This window comes from Genypterus blacodes, unplaced genomic scaffold (assembly GCF_046128005.1).
Source record: "Genypterus blacodes isolate CSIRO-AG114 ecotype Tasmania unplaced genomic scaffold, CSIRO-AGI_Gbla_v1 ptg000029l_1, whole genome shotgun sequence".
Lineage (NCBI taxonomy): Eukaryota > Metazoa > Chordata > Actinopteri > Ophidiiformes > Ophidiidae > Genypterus > Genypterus blacodes.
This window is the reverse complement of record NW_027466842.1, coordinates 4518596-4535004: the sequence shown is the minus strand read 5'-3', so window position 1 is coordinate 4535004 and position 16409 is coordinate 4518596. Positions and strand designations below refer to the sequence as shown.

Sequence of the window (16409 nt, the reverse complement as noted above, 5' to 3'; positions counted from 1 at the left end):
TCATAGAACCCGGTGTCAGTCACAACAGACTTCCTCTTGCAGCGAATTATGGGATAAACTTCACGCTGTAAGCAATTTGTACGATCGCAGGAAGAAAAGAAAATCTAAAGGAGAAAATACAAAGGAGAAGAAGGAAATCGAGTAGAAATTGGTTTGGTATTTATCTTACAGCCCGACAGTGTGTGTGGGTGTAAGGAGGGAAGACGTCAGGAAGCAAACAATCGTGGTGGAATCGAACACAACCAATGACTCATTATTTTGTCATCTAAACTTTTGCTAAATAAACAATGTTCTCCATCTTCTGACCTATTCTGATATAGTGGACAAAGTACCATCTCCATCTGGTTTGCCATTTCATTGCTAAATAAACTAGTCACTGCCTCTTTTGATTGTGAAGGCCTCACTCAGCATGCTTCATCTGAACTGTGTGTCGGATTGCTTCAGCAACCCCTTTCCGACGGTTGAATTGGGTCAAAACTTGTAATGGCCTGAATCCAACAATCTTAACATGCGTGCCCGGTGTGTTGAGATGTGATAATAAGGCTAAATTTCTCTCTAAAGCCCTTTTTTCCTCTTTCTGTCTGTGTCCACGACTACACAGTGTGCGACCACATCAGACGACCTTGTTCATATGAAGCACAGTGAGGCCTTCAGATTATTTTGACACTCCCTGTGGTGGCTTGTGTCCATTGTACGCCAACATCCAACATGGAGTCACATAAAAAAACAACTCCAGGATGTGCACATCGACCTGCTCTCCAGTCGTGCCATCTTGCATCTTTTGAAGTATACTGGGGCCCTAAGTGGTGACAGCTATGATGACAACACTGGTTAGATGCCCACACACTTAACACTGATTAGAAACTGCAATGCTACACATACCAATCCACAGATATAATTTTTGATAGATGTACAGCATAACTATCACAATAGTATAATGTAAAATTAGTTTAGCGGAGTTCGGAATCGCTTTTTTTTGGACACACTGACTGTATATTGTAAAGTTTTTGGATGGAAAAGAAACAGAAAATGACGTGAATAAATCAAAATTGATGCCTTGACATGGCAGTTAAACCTGAGTTCTGTTTTGGAAGTGGTCTTTTTTTCTGATGATAGTATTCTATTTCTATTCAGGCATTGATTAAAATCTACTATACTTCGAGTATGCACTCATCCTTTTCTGTTATAAATTATTTCACAGTTTGCTGTCAGTCCCCAGGTTCCCCCCCTCCCGGCCCGCCCCTTTCTTTATGCTGTCAACAAGCAAATTCTTCAAAGTTGCCTAGAGTCGGGTGACGAGGTAACATGTTCGGCGTGAATCCGAGACTGTCCGAGTGACTCCGGAGGGTGTCACAGGTGCTCTGCAAAACAAGGGAGGGGAAGGAGGGAAGACGAGTTCAACCAGATTAAGGGAGGTGTGATGAAGGGAGTGATGATGTAGGAGAAGATACAGGTAAAATGAGCGCAACCGGGACGATCACAGAGCGGAATAAAAAATTATATATACACGGGCAAAATGTAACAAGACAGAAAAAATATGAGGTTGAGCATTATTAACACACAGAGTGAGATGTGTAATTGAATGAATGATAAATTTGATCACAACAGCGATGGTAACAGTGGATTTGAAAAGGCAGCCACGTTGCATGTTTCACACATAGTGAAGAAATTTTAAAGAAAACAGGGAAAAGACGGGGTAAGATGAATAAAAGGAGGGAGAAGGAGAAGAAAACAGCATATTTTAGTCCCTTTTTGAGTACTAGAATGTTAGCCTGTTAAGTTATGGAAGCATCCACATGTTGCTCAGTCGTTGCTGCTGCTATGTAAATAAAATGTGGTGCAACCATAAGTAGGCCCATTGGTGTGACGGCTATCCAAGCAGACAAAGAGCCATTTATATTTTGTGCAAACAAATTGCATGCAGACCTGTGATAACATCACACAGTGATGCATCTAGTGATGTTATCTGGCACAGATTCAAATGCACTGTCTCTCAATGGACCTCTGTGCTGCAGGGAAACATACATCTTATGTGCGTCAGCTTTTTGTACAGTAATTCAATAAATTTGTTCAATAGTATGTTTTCACAGGAGTACTGCGCTTTATCCTATGGGAAAGAAAGCATCATTATTCAAAGACAAGGGCATGTTTTGTGTAGCGCGAGTAAGAGTAAAAATCTTAGTGTACTTAGAGAATCCAACCAACTCATGTCTTCTGTTAAGCCAATAAGTATAGAAACACACCAAACGAAGCTACAATGACACAACGGTAGGCACTGGTGTTCAAACGCTCGTTGCTGTTAAATAATCACCCCCCTTTTGTTGATTGCATATTGTCCACAAACCAAATCGGCTTGAAGCGGTTGTTGGCACTGAGGAAATGATGTATGAGATGGTCTTAGGGATGTATGAAAGAGAGGGACAGCATGGGAGGGAGCATCTAATATCAACATGGTGTGCTACCTGGGGGCATGATTAGGCGTGACACCAGGGCTGGTTGGGTTCTCTGGAAACTCCTGGAATAGACATGATGAAAAGAAAGATGGGTGAGGGTGACTGAAATGAAAATAAAACACAATGTAATGCTGTTAACTCTGTAAGGGAATCCTGTAGGCGTCTCCGAGAGAGAATAGTGTTCACCAGATTTGCCTCAAACAAGCAGCGAAAGCACACGATGATCATTGAAAAGAATGGAAGTCCAACTTTAAATAGCAATACAAGCACTTAGTCTCTAAGTATATGCATAAGTTGTTGTAGGGCTGGCCCCCAATACTGTTTTTAGTATTCACCAAGTGCTTGCTCATTTTCCCAAATGAGTAGTCAAACGGTCAGCCAACTTAACTGTTACATTCATAACCAGTAACAACAGGGCAAAGTCATTGCAGTGTGTCCAGATTTTAATACAGCACGGAGGCTTTCAACCCAGAGGGCTATGGAGCTCTGTTTACGTTCCTTTCTTTTCCCGGTAAGGACGAGTTGTAATAAGTTCGAAGACACATCAATCACGTTGGGACTGTAGCCAATCCTGTGCAGTTTCAAGTGAGTGGAGAGGTTCCCCTGAAATTGTATCACTGCTCGGTGAAATAAATTAACTGCAATGTTTAAATTTTAAGTGGTAGAGTGATATTTAAGTGTTTTTTTATCACTTAAGTGCCTCAGTATGTTTTCCACAGTTGCAGGAATGAGTATGACGGAGTAAAAATAAGTGATTGTTTTCCTTTCTGCTTTAACTGCACTCAATCCTCAATTTATGGCTTCCTACCGATGATGTCATGTAAAAGTGGTAGTTACAACGCCACAATCAAGCCGACCAGTGCCAAAATCCTGTTGATACGACAGAAAGATGAACTAACCAACATGGGCGAACACACAGGCGCCATGGCAGAGGGAATAATAATCTGAATGCTAATTAACAATGTGACAAATGAGTGTTTGAGCTCAAACAGTAGGGGCCAGCCCTAATTTGTTGAGTTGCTAGAGTGGAGATGTGGGTTATTGGATATGAGTGATAGGAAGTAAAGATGGTTTATTGTAAGAAGATGAGTATATGACATGAATGGAGTAGAAATGCAGTACAAAATTACACCATATCTCTGTCTCTCATAAAACTTTCATATCAGACCGCTGCATAAATTCATCTATCTCCACGTTCCTGCCCTCTATATTAAATTATAAAAGCTGATCCTCACAAATCCAGAGTACAATCCCCTCCTTCTTAGCCTGCATATGCTTGATATGCATCTCCATTTCTACAACAGAGGATAAACGTATGCTAATCCCCTCTTCCATATCAGCTAATAAACCTAATTGTGAACCCGAGGCGACCATGCATGCATGAACACAATCCCCATGCAGATACAAACCCGTGAAGTTTTAGAAAAGGGATCAATCATCTATTAAAGGTGTACAGGCCACCACTTTGCGGTGCCATGCCATAGGTTCAACAGCCCATTGTTCAGACACCCCAGTAGTCCCAATAACGTCCCGTGGCCCGAAAATTCAAAATCGACACCCGTCCAAAATACACACTTTCAGTTGTAGAGCAATGGGCTTTTGGTCCAATAGGGTGTGTTTCCGACTGTTGAGGCCTTGGAATAATGGGCGGTTGGATCTATGGGCAGTGCCCCACTTTGCATGCTCTCTCAGACTTAGGCTTGTTTGGACACATGAAGGAATTGAGCTTGCATCCAAGATTCTGCTGAAAAGGCCAGATGCAAATGTCGATACACTTAGGGACAACAGGAAATGTCTGCAACAAAAATATGCTTAAATGCTTTTGATTAAACAGCACCAGTAAAAAACAGATATCCCTCTGTTGGTGGTGCAAGCACTAATAAAGCCCGGGACATAAGAGATGTGGCTATCACTTGGTCTTGAGACTTGAACAGTGGATAATCATGTGTTAGAATAAGATAAGATAAGATAAGATAATGCTTTATTCGTCCCAAGGGGAAATTCACAATTGGCTCAACTGTCTTTTACCATTTAGGCTTTGAAAATACATGGTCATGCTGGTAGTAAAACCTTTAATTTTATGTATATTGCACATGACACACATGGTATTTGCTTATTACTTTTTAAGAAAATTCTCTGTGTACTGCTGTAATTACAAAATTGAAAAGTGATGGCTTTGATCTAACTCTACAGCTGCTGTTTAATGTTTAAATATAAAATGCCCAGTGTTATACTGATACTGGAGAGAAACATCCATATATATAAGATTGGTGCATTAGTGCAACAAAATAGGGAGACAACAGGTCAGACAATTCAATTCTGCTCGTCCATGTACGGAGGCTTGAGTGCAGCCGAGTGGCAAAACGAGTGTAATATTAGCTGATCTGGATTCTTATTGTGCAATAGAAACAAAGTTTATCCATTAGACTGCTTCTGTGTAGTAAATGGAGCCTAATGAAGATGTGTAATGTAATATTCCTTTCTCTCTATCTGATGAGGTTCATTAAAAGCATTTCAGCTTCTGAGCATACATTTGCTGTTGTTCCTGTTTCTGAACTCTTAATACATCACATTCACTTCCAAAAAAAAGATTTAAATTACCAGATTGTCGCTCTGACAACGCTGTGGTCGTTTCTTGCGTACGAAGTAACCCAAAACCTTATCCTTAAACACCTACAAATGCAAAAATATCAATTAAACATTAATCACAGACCTATGCATGATGGTAAATGCAGTAAATAAACATGCAGAACTAAATCGTGTAATATTTGGTGATAAATTACTTAGCTGTACAGCTTTGCTGTCAACAATAGGTGTTTTCGAAAGGCATGTTCAGAAATAAATACATGGAAGTAGAATCATCACTTTACCTCATATAGGTAGTCAAATATTTCCAGTATTGTTAGAACACTGGCTCCAATAAACAGTCCCATCTGACCTCCAATGTCACCTACCAATGGAGATATGAACACATGTGAGCAGGTAGAGTCATTTCATCAATGATGCATGGAACCATTATTCACACTTTCACTTTCAATTCAGTTTCTGTTGGAGCCATCTGGACAGATTGTCAAATGTTTACATGGGGACCCAAATTTCAATCAGAATCCCTTGCCCTTTCAAATGCATCTGACAATGACAATGCATTTTGACTCACAAGTTCAAAGAGGAAACCTCAAAGCACAAGACGAGACACTCGGTGTGAAATGTGTTTGACCCGAGTGTGAGGTCAAACACATTCCTGTCAACGGGAACATTAAAAGTTGAAGAATCTTACCAAGAAGTCCTGCGATTTCATACGCTTTCTTCTGCTCAATCTTCTCATAATTCAAAGCTTCAAAGAAGATGTCCAAGACTAATATATTTTCTCTGGAGAGAACACAGACAGGAGCACACAAGACACATTTTATTGCTGGTGGCAGAGACAATAAAACCAAATGATAAATCACATTTCCCATGTTACTGCGTCTCATTATTGTTACATTGAAGGTGAACGATGGAGACCAACATCATCCTTGGCTACAGTACATCAATCCATCAAAACACAAAAGACTGTGAGGCCATTTTCTGAATCATTGACGACTACCAAATAATACTTACCCAATGTATTGCTCAGTTTTGTTGAATTTCTTAGCCAGATATTTAGCAGATGCCTTACTGGGGATCTTAACCATGGACAGCTCCTTGCCATAGCGAGTCATGTTGCAGGGGGTCTCACACACACAGTAATTGTTGTCTTTCTCTACCAAAAAGTCTATGGATTGAGCAAAGTCATTCAAATATTGTGATCACTGAGAATAATCAAAACCGCATACAAAGGCTACCCATTAATGCTAAATATATCTCTGCACACAACCGGAAACTAAATGCTGCCATCGTTCACTTTCCATGAAAGCAAATAATGACTGAAGCTGTGTTACAGAGGAGAGAAGTCTGTGGGATTCATTTGATATCAGTGAAGCAAGGACGCGTCACAAATCTCCTAAATGGAATTCTTAAACGATCATTTCACTTTATTGTTTTGCTTCAGCACTGATCGAGATTAAAGTAATTTAAAATGAATCCAGTATAACCGTTACCCCTAAGGACAAAACACTAATGGTTGAATTCATGCATTTATGCAAAGCTGAGCTGTAAAATTGCATTGCAGAATCACACTAATAACTTATGGTCATGCAGTAGAATAGGTTGGCTCACCTAAAGCTGGGTCAGCACAATCTTTGTACTGCTCAGGTGTGCAAACCGTTGAGGTCCCTGAACCGTAAAAGAGAAAATAATTACGCATACAAAGTATTTCAGCGACATGTGGACAAACATCTGCCATGGTGATACAGTGGCCAAGTCAGTTTGAATCCATACCAGGCATGTGAACCATCCTGCAGTTGCAGTTCTCTAAAAGGTAACGAGTTTCACAGTCAATGCGGCAAGCGGTGAGGCTGTAGGTAGAGAAGTATTCAGAGTCTATGGGGGTCGACTTACAGTCTCCCCAAGGCGGAGGGAGGTACTGAAGCTGGAAGAGAAGACAGAGCGTCCCGTCTCAGTGTCATCGCAGAGGATCATAATCAATAACGCACATCACAAGCCCAATGCAGCCATCACAATACAGCAGTATAACAGAAGATAACAAGCTGACAAAATCCCAGCACAAACGTCTCAAAACAAGAATAATATAAAAGCAATTAAATGAAAATGTGCATTGAGACAGTTCTGGCACAATAAGTCCAGTCAGACTAACATCACCGATAGTAAACATAGTGGCTCACGTAAAGCAGCAAGCAGACATCATGCAGAACATTATTGATGCAGGTCTAGTCCCGGGTAGGAAGCAGAGTACCATGGGATTAGAGACGTGTAACAGAATTTGGAAAATTTCTTGTTTCAGACAGGACACCACAAACAACGGACAAATTTTCAAAACCAACCCAGAGGACAGACCTAAGAACAGTAAAACAGTACGTTCTGTTTTATTGATGAAGGAATTAGACATGATACAAAGCATACTATTCTGTTTCATAGTAAACATTTGAGTGAACTATTGGAGCTATTATGTTGTAGTTCATTGCATGGGTGACTGCACTGTGTCAGACAATGAAGTTTCAAGCTAGATGCAATGTTGGATAAAGCAAAGACTGCCTGGTGAATCGTAGCACTATGACAAGCAGGACAGATACTTTGCAGGTTAGATACCCATCAGCATCTGCATTGGTGACAGACGAAGCAAAATTGAGAGTTTGGGGAAATTTTTGACACCATCTGAAATTTGTCACAGTTTATATTGGCTCATATTTGGATCGGTGACTGAATATTTCATCTCTATTCTCAATCTGCGATGAAATTGGAGTATGAAGCAGCAATAAAGTGGTCTTGGTCTCGATTTTCTTTTTATTTCCTCGGCCCAAGAGAGATCATTAGCAAACAAGCCTGGACTGCAGAGCTCTATTAAGAGAACAGTGGAGATGCAAGGTAGTCTTTTTCCAGTCTCATTAGAGGTAAACCCCTCATTAAAAAGGTCAGGCGCAGGTCACCATATTTCTAAGTATCTCAGGGAAAACTAAATGTAACCAGTAATTTACTTTTCCATCGCACATTGCATGAAGACCCACGCTGCAGCCATAATCTGAAGCCCTGTGGAGTCTTTTTAAGAGCTCCCTTTAAAACCTGCCTGTTTTAACATCCTGACATCTTACCACCAACAAAACTCCCTGTCCCCTTTTAAAAACGACTTGTTAATGGTGATTTAAGGTGATGAATATCTCTCGATTTCATGACAAAAACAAATCAGTTATTTATGAAGGCCACCGATGCTTATCCATTTGAGCATAAAGCTAATAACTGCAAGGGGAGCTGGCCAACAATCGATGCCAAAGGCCAGTTTCCAACAAACTTCCCAGAGTAATGATGCAGCTGTTGTCACATTAAGGCTCAATGTAATTCCCAATCATCTCCACTGACTCTAAGCAGGCTAACACTGACAATAATGGGCATTTAGTCAATAGAAAGTGACAGCGAGAGTGCAATTCACCGAAGAAGTGGACTTAAAATGGCAAACATGATTAAGCCTTCATAGAACTCCATTGTCAGCCCACAGATTCTCATAAGTACAGTTACACAAGAGACCAAAGCCTGGTGTAATAAACCTTATACGTCAGACAGAGTGCTCATAGGTAATATTAATGTTTGACATTGTCTGGTCCCACCATTTGGCATTAAGTAGCAGTCATGTGGATCAGCCTAACACACACAAGACAGTGAAACAAGCACAAATGTAAAGAGGACTACATGGTCACGAAAGGGTGTTAAGCCGAACAAAAGCTGTGATGAAGATACAGACTTGGATTGAAATGGCTTGGCTGGGATGAAACACATTAGCGGCCGTCCCATGGCGCCTTTGAGACGAGAGAGGACAACGCTGACTCGAAAGCGATAACAATTAAGAGATGAGCTTCAGCCGCACAGAGGGGACACACGGATCCATTCATCAGGGGGGACCAGGGGAGGGAGGTATGGAACTTAATGACGTCTATTTAACAATACAGTATCTTGCAGCATGCAGCAAGCCCAGACATGTATACGCTACCCTCTGCTCTTGGGTGGAAATAAACGTTTGGAAGCCAGGGGCGACCCCGAAGCCCAGCTCGTGGAGGAAAGGAGGCTCTGACTGAGTGTGAAGCTGTACCTTTACTCCAGCCTCATAGGACATCTCATCTAGGCGAGGGGGAGTGAGGGAACACAGCCCACATCATTATCCCAAAAAAAAGGAAAAGGAGCAAAACCAAGGCGAGGGATACAAAAGTGATCAATGCCTCCGAACAAGCAGCCTGCTGTTAAAGGATCGAAACAAGCAGCTAGAGTCTCCCAGGAGCACGTGGAACTGACAACTCAAATGCAACCTTGCTCCCCTGGTGGGTGTTCATTCAGCCATTCCCATCTTACTTCTGCTTAAGCTTAATTAACTCTGAAGATCCCAGTGGAGCTGCAGATATTTAATAGTTCTAGTCCAGATTAGGTGTAGTCCTGGTGTCTCTCTTCACTCATAGATCATGACCTCCTGTCTAAAATGTAATTCCTATGACAAGGACTGAATAGAAATATGAAATACTGAAATAGTCAATGTATCATCCAGCTGCATAAAGAGGACATATCATGTATTCATCTTAGACTAAAATGAATGATCGTTGGCCTAAAAAGAGAGCCTAATTAATTCAGCACGTCCTTTAGGTAGTAAACATGTATTTCAGCTGTCAATGATGTGGGTGCTCATGCCTGGATTATAAATGACGATCCATGCACTGTGTCATAAAGGATTAATAGACCAAAATCGTTTCTTGCAAATGGCTGAATGATGATACACTTGGAGCATTTTACAATGCGTAGAGAGATACACACACACATACACAAACAGAGAGAGAGAGAGAGAAAGAGAGAAAGAAGGAGAAAGGGTGAATATCACAGATTTCATAATGCTCCCCAAAACGAAAATTTGTCATCTTTGTGGTGTCCAATTGTCTGTGTCTGGAGGCCAGATCTCTGCCTCAGTCATCCCATGTTATTCTGCTGAATAAAAGCGCAAGATTTTCATTCATATCTTTATCATGCCCAACAATCGAACAAGCCCATTAACTTTAGGAGCAAAATCAATCAAATCAGACCAGACTCATTACTTAAGTCATGAATTACAATAAACATTCAGTGATTATAGATACTCTTCAACATCACAAGGATTGATTCTGTTGTGGAAATCTTAATGAACCTGCAGCACAGCTTTACACAGGTAACATATTTTCCTTTCCCAAGGTTGTTCTGCCATTATTTCACTTACAAAATCAAATACGAGTGCTCAGTTTATGTGTTTTTCTTGTGTGTAATGTAGACATGTATGATTAAGGGTGGTTGTTTTGGAAACTGCTTGATCCTTCCATTAGATTTGCATAGGTAATCTATTTAAAATCTTTGTTATGACCTTGCAGGCTTTGACAATCAATTCAAGCTCAAGTATAGTTATTTCCTTTTTCTTTCTCTCTCCTAAGAGATCTTTCTCGAGCAATGAACGAGTCACGTGTTGTTTTGGCTCACTTGAAATCCTACACGGCACAATATGGCCTTGCATGCTGGATCTGATCAAGTGAAGCAAACTGAAAAGTGACACTAAAATTGGGAAATAGACTGCGAGGATGACAGATACACCGTGATTCTGTTTGATAGTTCAGTTCTACATCAAAAACATGATGATTTCAATTTCTCCACATCTGAAGCACAGAGGAGGGCTGCTCAGATGCCTGCTATTTATAGCAAAACATTCGAGAAACAGTGTGATTTTTGGTAAACAGAGCTGTCAGATGGCCAAAAAAGGACCCTTCAGTTGACGATTTATGCAAAATTTCAGGAAGGGAGACAATTACTAGGATGTAATTATTCTCTAAAGATTTATCAGGGCTTATAATTGTATTTCTAAAAACTTTTGATGAGAGCGAACAAATCGTTTCCAAGCGTGAGGCTGATGACTGACCACAGCGGGTCATGGATGTGTGGTTTCTCAGTCTTTGTTGCAGTTTTCTTTTCATGCACTACAGGAGATCATTTCCACAGTGTTCAAACTGTCTGTACTTGTATTTATTCTCAAACTCAAAAAGTAAGTAAGGCCTAAAATCTAATCAAACAGATATCATGTTGTGTAGTAGAATCCATCTAATCGTTCTCTAGCTCTTCTTCTTTTGCATTTCCAGAACCATTGGATTCGTATGTGTTTATTTTACACACACATAGGTGATGAATCAAAGATCTGATTTTGCTCCACGCTCTGAGACACAGAGGTAATGGCTGCCGGAAAAAAAGGATCTGGGAACAAGCACAAAATGAAGTGGCACAAAACTGAGGTTGGAGGGAGGAGGCTGAACGTTAGGTACCAGTTGCTGCTGACATGACACAAAAGTTTGAAAACCAGGTGCCACACCAAATCCCAGTTGATCAATGAAGGGCGGCTCGTCCTGGCTGTGGATCTGAACCTTGATGCCTGCTTCATAGGAGGTCTCATCTGTGGATATAGCACGCCAGAACATATAACAACAACTATGGGCGCCTACAGGAAGCCGCTTTTGCTTTGGTGTTCTTTATCCTTCCACGGGGAGAGATGGTAAGCTGTATATTGCTGTACTTTGTGCTCCTAAACTTTTAACTGAAAGACAGTAACAGAGATGGATGATCATCCTCTGATTGATTGAACCAGTGTTAAACAAATTTACAATCAAAGGATTTATAACATGTTTCATTCTAGATGTTTGGTTCAATAGAGGCTCTAAACTAGAGAAAGTGTATCAGTTAATCGAATGCAGCTATCCACATGGAGAAATAGTGCTTTTAGATGTACTACACTGAAGATTCACACCGTCAAGTACTTGAATTTATATACTTTAAGTTTTATAATGACCATAAATGTGGCCAAACGCACTGACCTGTCTCTCCCCAAACAGGCAGGTATTCATCCTGCTGAATATCCAGCATGATCTCCAGGCCGTTTCCTGTGCCACCTTTCAACGTAGTCAACAGCGGATTCCCGTCCAATCCCGAGTTGAAAGTGTAGCATTTCCCATAGCGAGTGTAAATCTGCGAAGAGAGCACAGGAAAAAGAAAAAAGAAGGGTCGTAAATGAAAGGTCACACACATTCCATTGCGCCGTGGTGGAAAATGCGTCGGAAGCCAGCTTGTAATTGTGCAGTGCAGGCAATCAATCGTAGCAGAGGTTTTTGTCATGACCAGATAAAAGCAGAGTGGTTCGAAAACACACACCTGGCTCTGATATGTACCCGGCAGCCATCAATCCATATGCTCATACACTCTAAACGCCCCAGGTGTCATTTAGAGTTAATGGACAACGTTTACCTCAAGAAACATCTGAGATTGAAGCTCGGTGGACACACAAACAGACTCTAAATTGGTTTTCTTGATTTACAAACTTCTTAAGAGACCAAACCTGTGCCAGTAAAGCTCGGTGGTACTTAACGTTTGATGGGCAACAGCTACAGTACGCTTCTCCACACCAACTATCACTGTGATGTAACTAATCCAATTGATTAGAGTTGTTTATTTTCCACTCACACTTCAGCTCTCTCGGCTAATAGATTGTTACATTGTACGGGTTTCCAATTTGGTAGATTTCCTCCACAAATGAAATCCTCTTTATCCTTCCAGGTGGACAAAAAGATTGTGTATCAGGATTAGACGTGTCAACGTTTTAAGCCTGTAATTTAGATAAATGCTAAAATAGCTTTTGAGTAAAAGTCTATTGGTTAACGACAATCAAACTCTGTAATCGATGAGGAATTAGTCTTTTAATCTCCATCTCAGTGAGTACTGTTAGAAGCTGTCTATTTCCGTTGTTAATACACACAAGTTCAGCACAATAACAATTTCAATAGCAATTGAATAGCAATACAACATCGACTGTTCACCACATAAAGTCATTATCATATATCCCCATATCCCACTCTATACACCCCATTTCCAATATAGAGTTGTCATGGTTACGTCATGTTTGCTCAGGCTGCATCCTCCCCACAAGGTCTGTGGTTGTGCAAACCCTTACTTGGCAAACAGTACAGCGTCATATAGTATCCTGTCAAAATGGTTCTGGCTACTAAGATTAACATAAGAGCTTTGGCTGCTTTAAATGATTAAAGCTTTGATCAATTTCACTGCCTCACAACATTTAGAAATAACACTGAGACAGTAAAGTCATTTCTTCAGATCCAAAGCTTCAATATCTGAAATAGTGAGGGTGCGGTAAAAAGGACTGATGGCATAAATTCAGCTGCCATGGCAAAGCTGATCTCGGGAGATCAAAGTCGGCGTTCCACATGTAGACTCTGACAAAATTAGGCGCCGCTCAGCCAGTCATGACAGAGATTTGGTTCCACCCCCCTGCTGACTATAATGAGATCTAAAACAAAGGACGAAACCACCTGCCTGCGAGCTGCCGTTTAAACTTTTATATTTTGTTGAGTATAGAAAATGCAACAGCTGCATTCGTCTTCAGGTAACCACACCGTGTTGGTAACACAGGGAGAGCACGACACAATTTGAAGTCCAATTCGAACCCCAATTTCACCGTGGCGACTGATTTGCACGGTTGAGGAGAGTCTGCACTGAGGCCATTGTCGACACGGTCACAGTCTGTGACGCTTATCTCATTGTGTGTTGTTGTGCAGCGTGGGGTTCAAATCTCTTGCCTTCTGACTGAGCCTCAGGCAAGTTAAAGCCAACACAGTTGTGTTTTTAATGACTTATTTTACAGTGGAATGTGGACAAATGTGATGTGCTGTGAATGCAGATGGTAATGATGGAAATCTAAATGCAATGTGTTATCTACTTGTTCCATGTGTGATGCCAGTCACTGCACACTGGCTATTTTAGGTCGTCTCTGCATGTATATTTGATTTATTTTGACAGGGTATTGAAAGGTGGATACTTGATGCAAAATTACCTATTTAGCTTTTAGAGCCTATTCTAATGAAGATAAAGTGTATCGTTTTGCATTTGAGGGCCTATCTGACAGAAATATTACCATCCTGCATCATATTTGTGTACGCAGTATTCCGCATTTATTTTACTGAAGTCAAACACATTTTGGGGCGTGAGAACATGTGCATCACACTATCTATCCCCCAAATGTTTAAAAAGAGGATAAAATATTCATTTTTACAATCTCTTCATTATTAAAACTCCAACCTGCTACGCCAGAGGCGAAAACAAGACAGGCACGTCTGTAGCTTTAAAACATCAAAATAGAGGGAGTGACAGAGTCCCTGCGACAGGGAGCATCGTCAAAAGCCTGCATGAATTATTAATTAATAAGGGGCATAACCACACCTCTCACACACACACACACACACACACACACACACACACACACACACACACACACACTAGCTCTCTTTCTTTACATACAGCGCTGAAGTTTTTGTAGGTGCAGGTTTCCCCTCGAAACCTGCACTCCAGCAGCATGTCCTCCAGCTGGTGCCCCAGCCGACCCATCATCTCGGTGGTGTTGACATGGTAGTCGAGGGGTGGGGTATAGTTGTCAAAATCCAACAGGTTTAGGAGACCCTGCTTCTGGTTGTCCTTTAGGATGGCCAGGCTGCTTTCCATCACCGTGTGATTCGGATACATGAGGTCCATCCAGTAGCCACTGTGATACAGGTCATCCTTGGTCAGCGTAGATACACGGAAGACATTTTTATTGCAGAAAGTAACAGCGGGGAATGACATGTTGTAAGCCCAGACCATGTAGATCCTTGTGATAGCAGGGTAGGACATCAAATAGAGGACACGATTTGAGGACCAAGTGATGAGGAGACCGACACAGACAAAGAAGGCTGTGATCCAAATAACTTGCTGGGGTTTCGACTTGTCGGGAGAGAAGACAAACTTCAAACCGTGGATTTTGGTCCTCATAATGAAAGCCACTGTGATCTCTTGCCATGATGGTTCGGGCGTGGACTTGGTGCTTTGAAGTGTAGTCTCCTGGCCATCGTTTTGTTTTTGTGGCCCCAGGGAGCCTGATTCAGATCTGGGTGCTTTAACCATAATTGCTTCTGTCAAGGCAGGCGCTTACTAAATGCGGTTTCTTAGCAGCCAGACCCCGACTTCAATTTACGCGCCGTGGCTTGTTCCTCCATCCTCAGGGTTCAGTCTCTCAAATTCCAGGTAATAACTTAAGTCGTAACGTACAGCTGTCCCACTAGTCACGCTTGAAGTATCTTTGTTGTGAAGATGTAATCTATGGAGTTGTGCTCTTCCGGGGAGGTAAAAATTGATTTACATAACGATTCCTCTATGAGAAAACAGCTGAATCACATCATCAACAAAAACCATCAAGCGTAACCATCCTCAGTCCTCATCAATAATAATAAATGGATGTGATAATTGCAGATGTAAGCGACGGCTGCACTCCCAGAGGCAATCACTTTTAAAATCCAGAGAGGCTTACCCCTGTTGCTCAGATCTTACACTCCTCCATCTCTCTCTTCAGTGGCAGAAAATAGTTGCAGATTTTGGTGTTTTCCTCCTTTGTGCAGAAGACCCCCACAATCCAACTCCTCCGGCTTCCACAGATTGAAGAGATGCTTTTTAGTCTGTTGACTTGAAGGCTGCAGAAAGGCATATAAAGCTAGTTGTCCCCCTACACGCTCTACAGTCGAATGGAGAATGAGGTGGAGCCAGTGGATGAAATTGTTTTCCTCCGGTGATGGAGTAGACATCCGATGGTATAAAACGAGGAGCGGGGGAAAGATATGCTCACCTCATTCTCCAAATATAAATCAAAGTAGGCACAGCGGTCATAAAGAAATTCTGATATTAAAAAAGACAAAGTATCAATTAGGTTATGATAGAGGGATCTGCAGCTTGCTGAGTGATCGACATAACATCAATAGAATATGGAGCCGGCTACTTAGAGAGAAACACTATGAAAGCTATTTCAGAATGTGAAAAAAACATCTGTTCTATCACATTTTGCAGGTCTTTGCAGCACTTTCAAACATAATTTCACAAATGCAGCGTAATGATGTCTGACATGTTGCTGCATACAGATGTGGCACTAGCAGATATAAATGGAGCTTTACTCCCTTTATGCAATCATAATGAGACTTTCAGAGGTTTCTGCTTGGCAGCAAGCAGAGCGTCACACTGAGACAATTTTTTCATTGTGGTGCTTGTGAATCGCCCAGTCTTTATTGTGAGTATTGGGTGGGTAACTTGATCACAGCTGCAGTGATATGAAGAACGGGAAATGCTGGATTATTGTGTATACTTGGAGGAGAGGGTATCAGTTACATGGTTAAAATGGCTACAACTGCTTCATGGGCAACAAAACTGTGCCAAAAATGCAAATACAAATCTCCTGATTCTCATCCATCAAATCACTTATTTTAGTGTCCACATTTTCATCTAAAACAGTTTAGA

General features: G+C 41.3%; 1 protein-coding gene across 1 annotated transcript; it reads right to left on the bottom strand.

Annotated features, from left to right (window-relative positions):
- Positions 1-1256: 1256 nt before the first annotated feature.
- Positions 1257-15032, bottom strand: asic1c (acid-sensing (proton-gated) ion channel 1c). The gene is made up of 10 exons (XM_076144922.1): positions 14394-15032; positions 11903-12053; positions 11357-11484; positions 6813-6963; positions 6651-6707; positions 6054-6207; positions 5731-5822; positions 5324-5403; positions 5055-5126; positions 1257-1361 (listed from the first exon to the last, which is right to left on the bottom strand). The coding sequence occupies exons 1-10, from the start codon at positions 15030-15032 to the stop codon at positions 1257-1259; spliced, it is 1629 nt and encodes a 542-aa protein (XP_076001037.1).
- Between the last annotated feature and the right edge of the window lie 1377 nt (positions 15033-16409).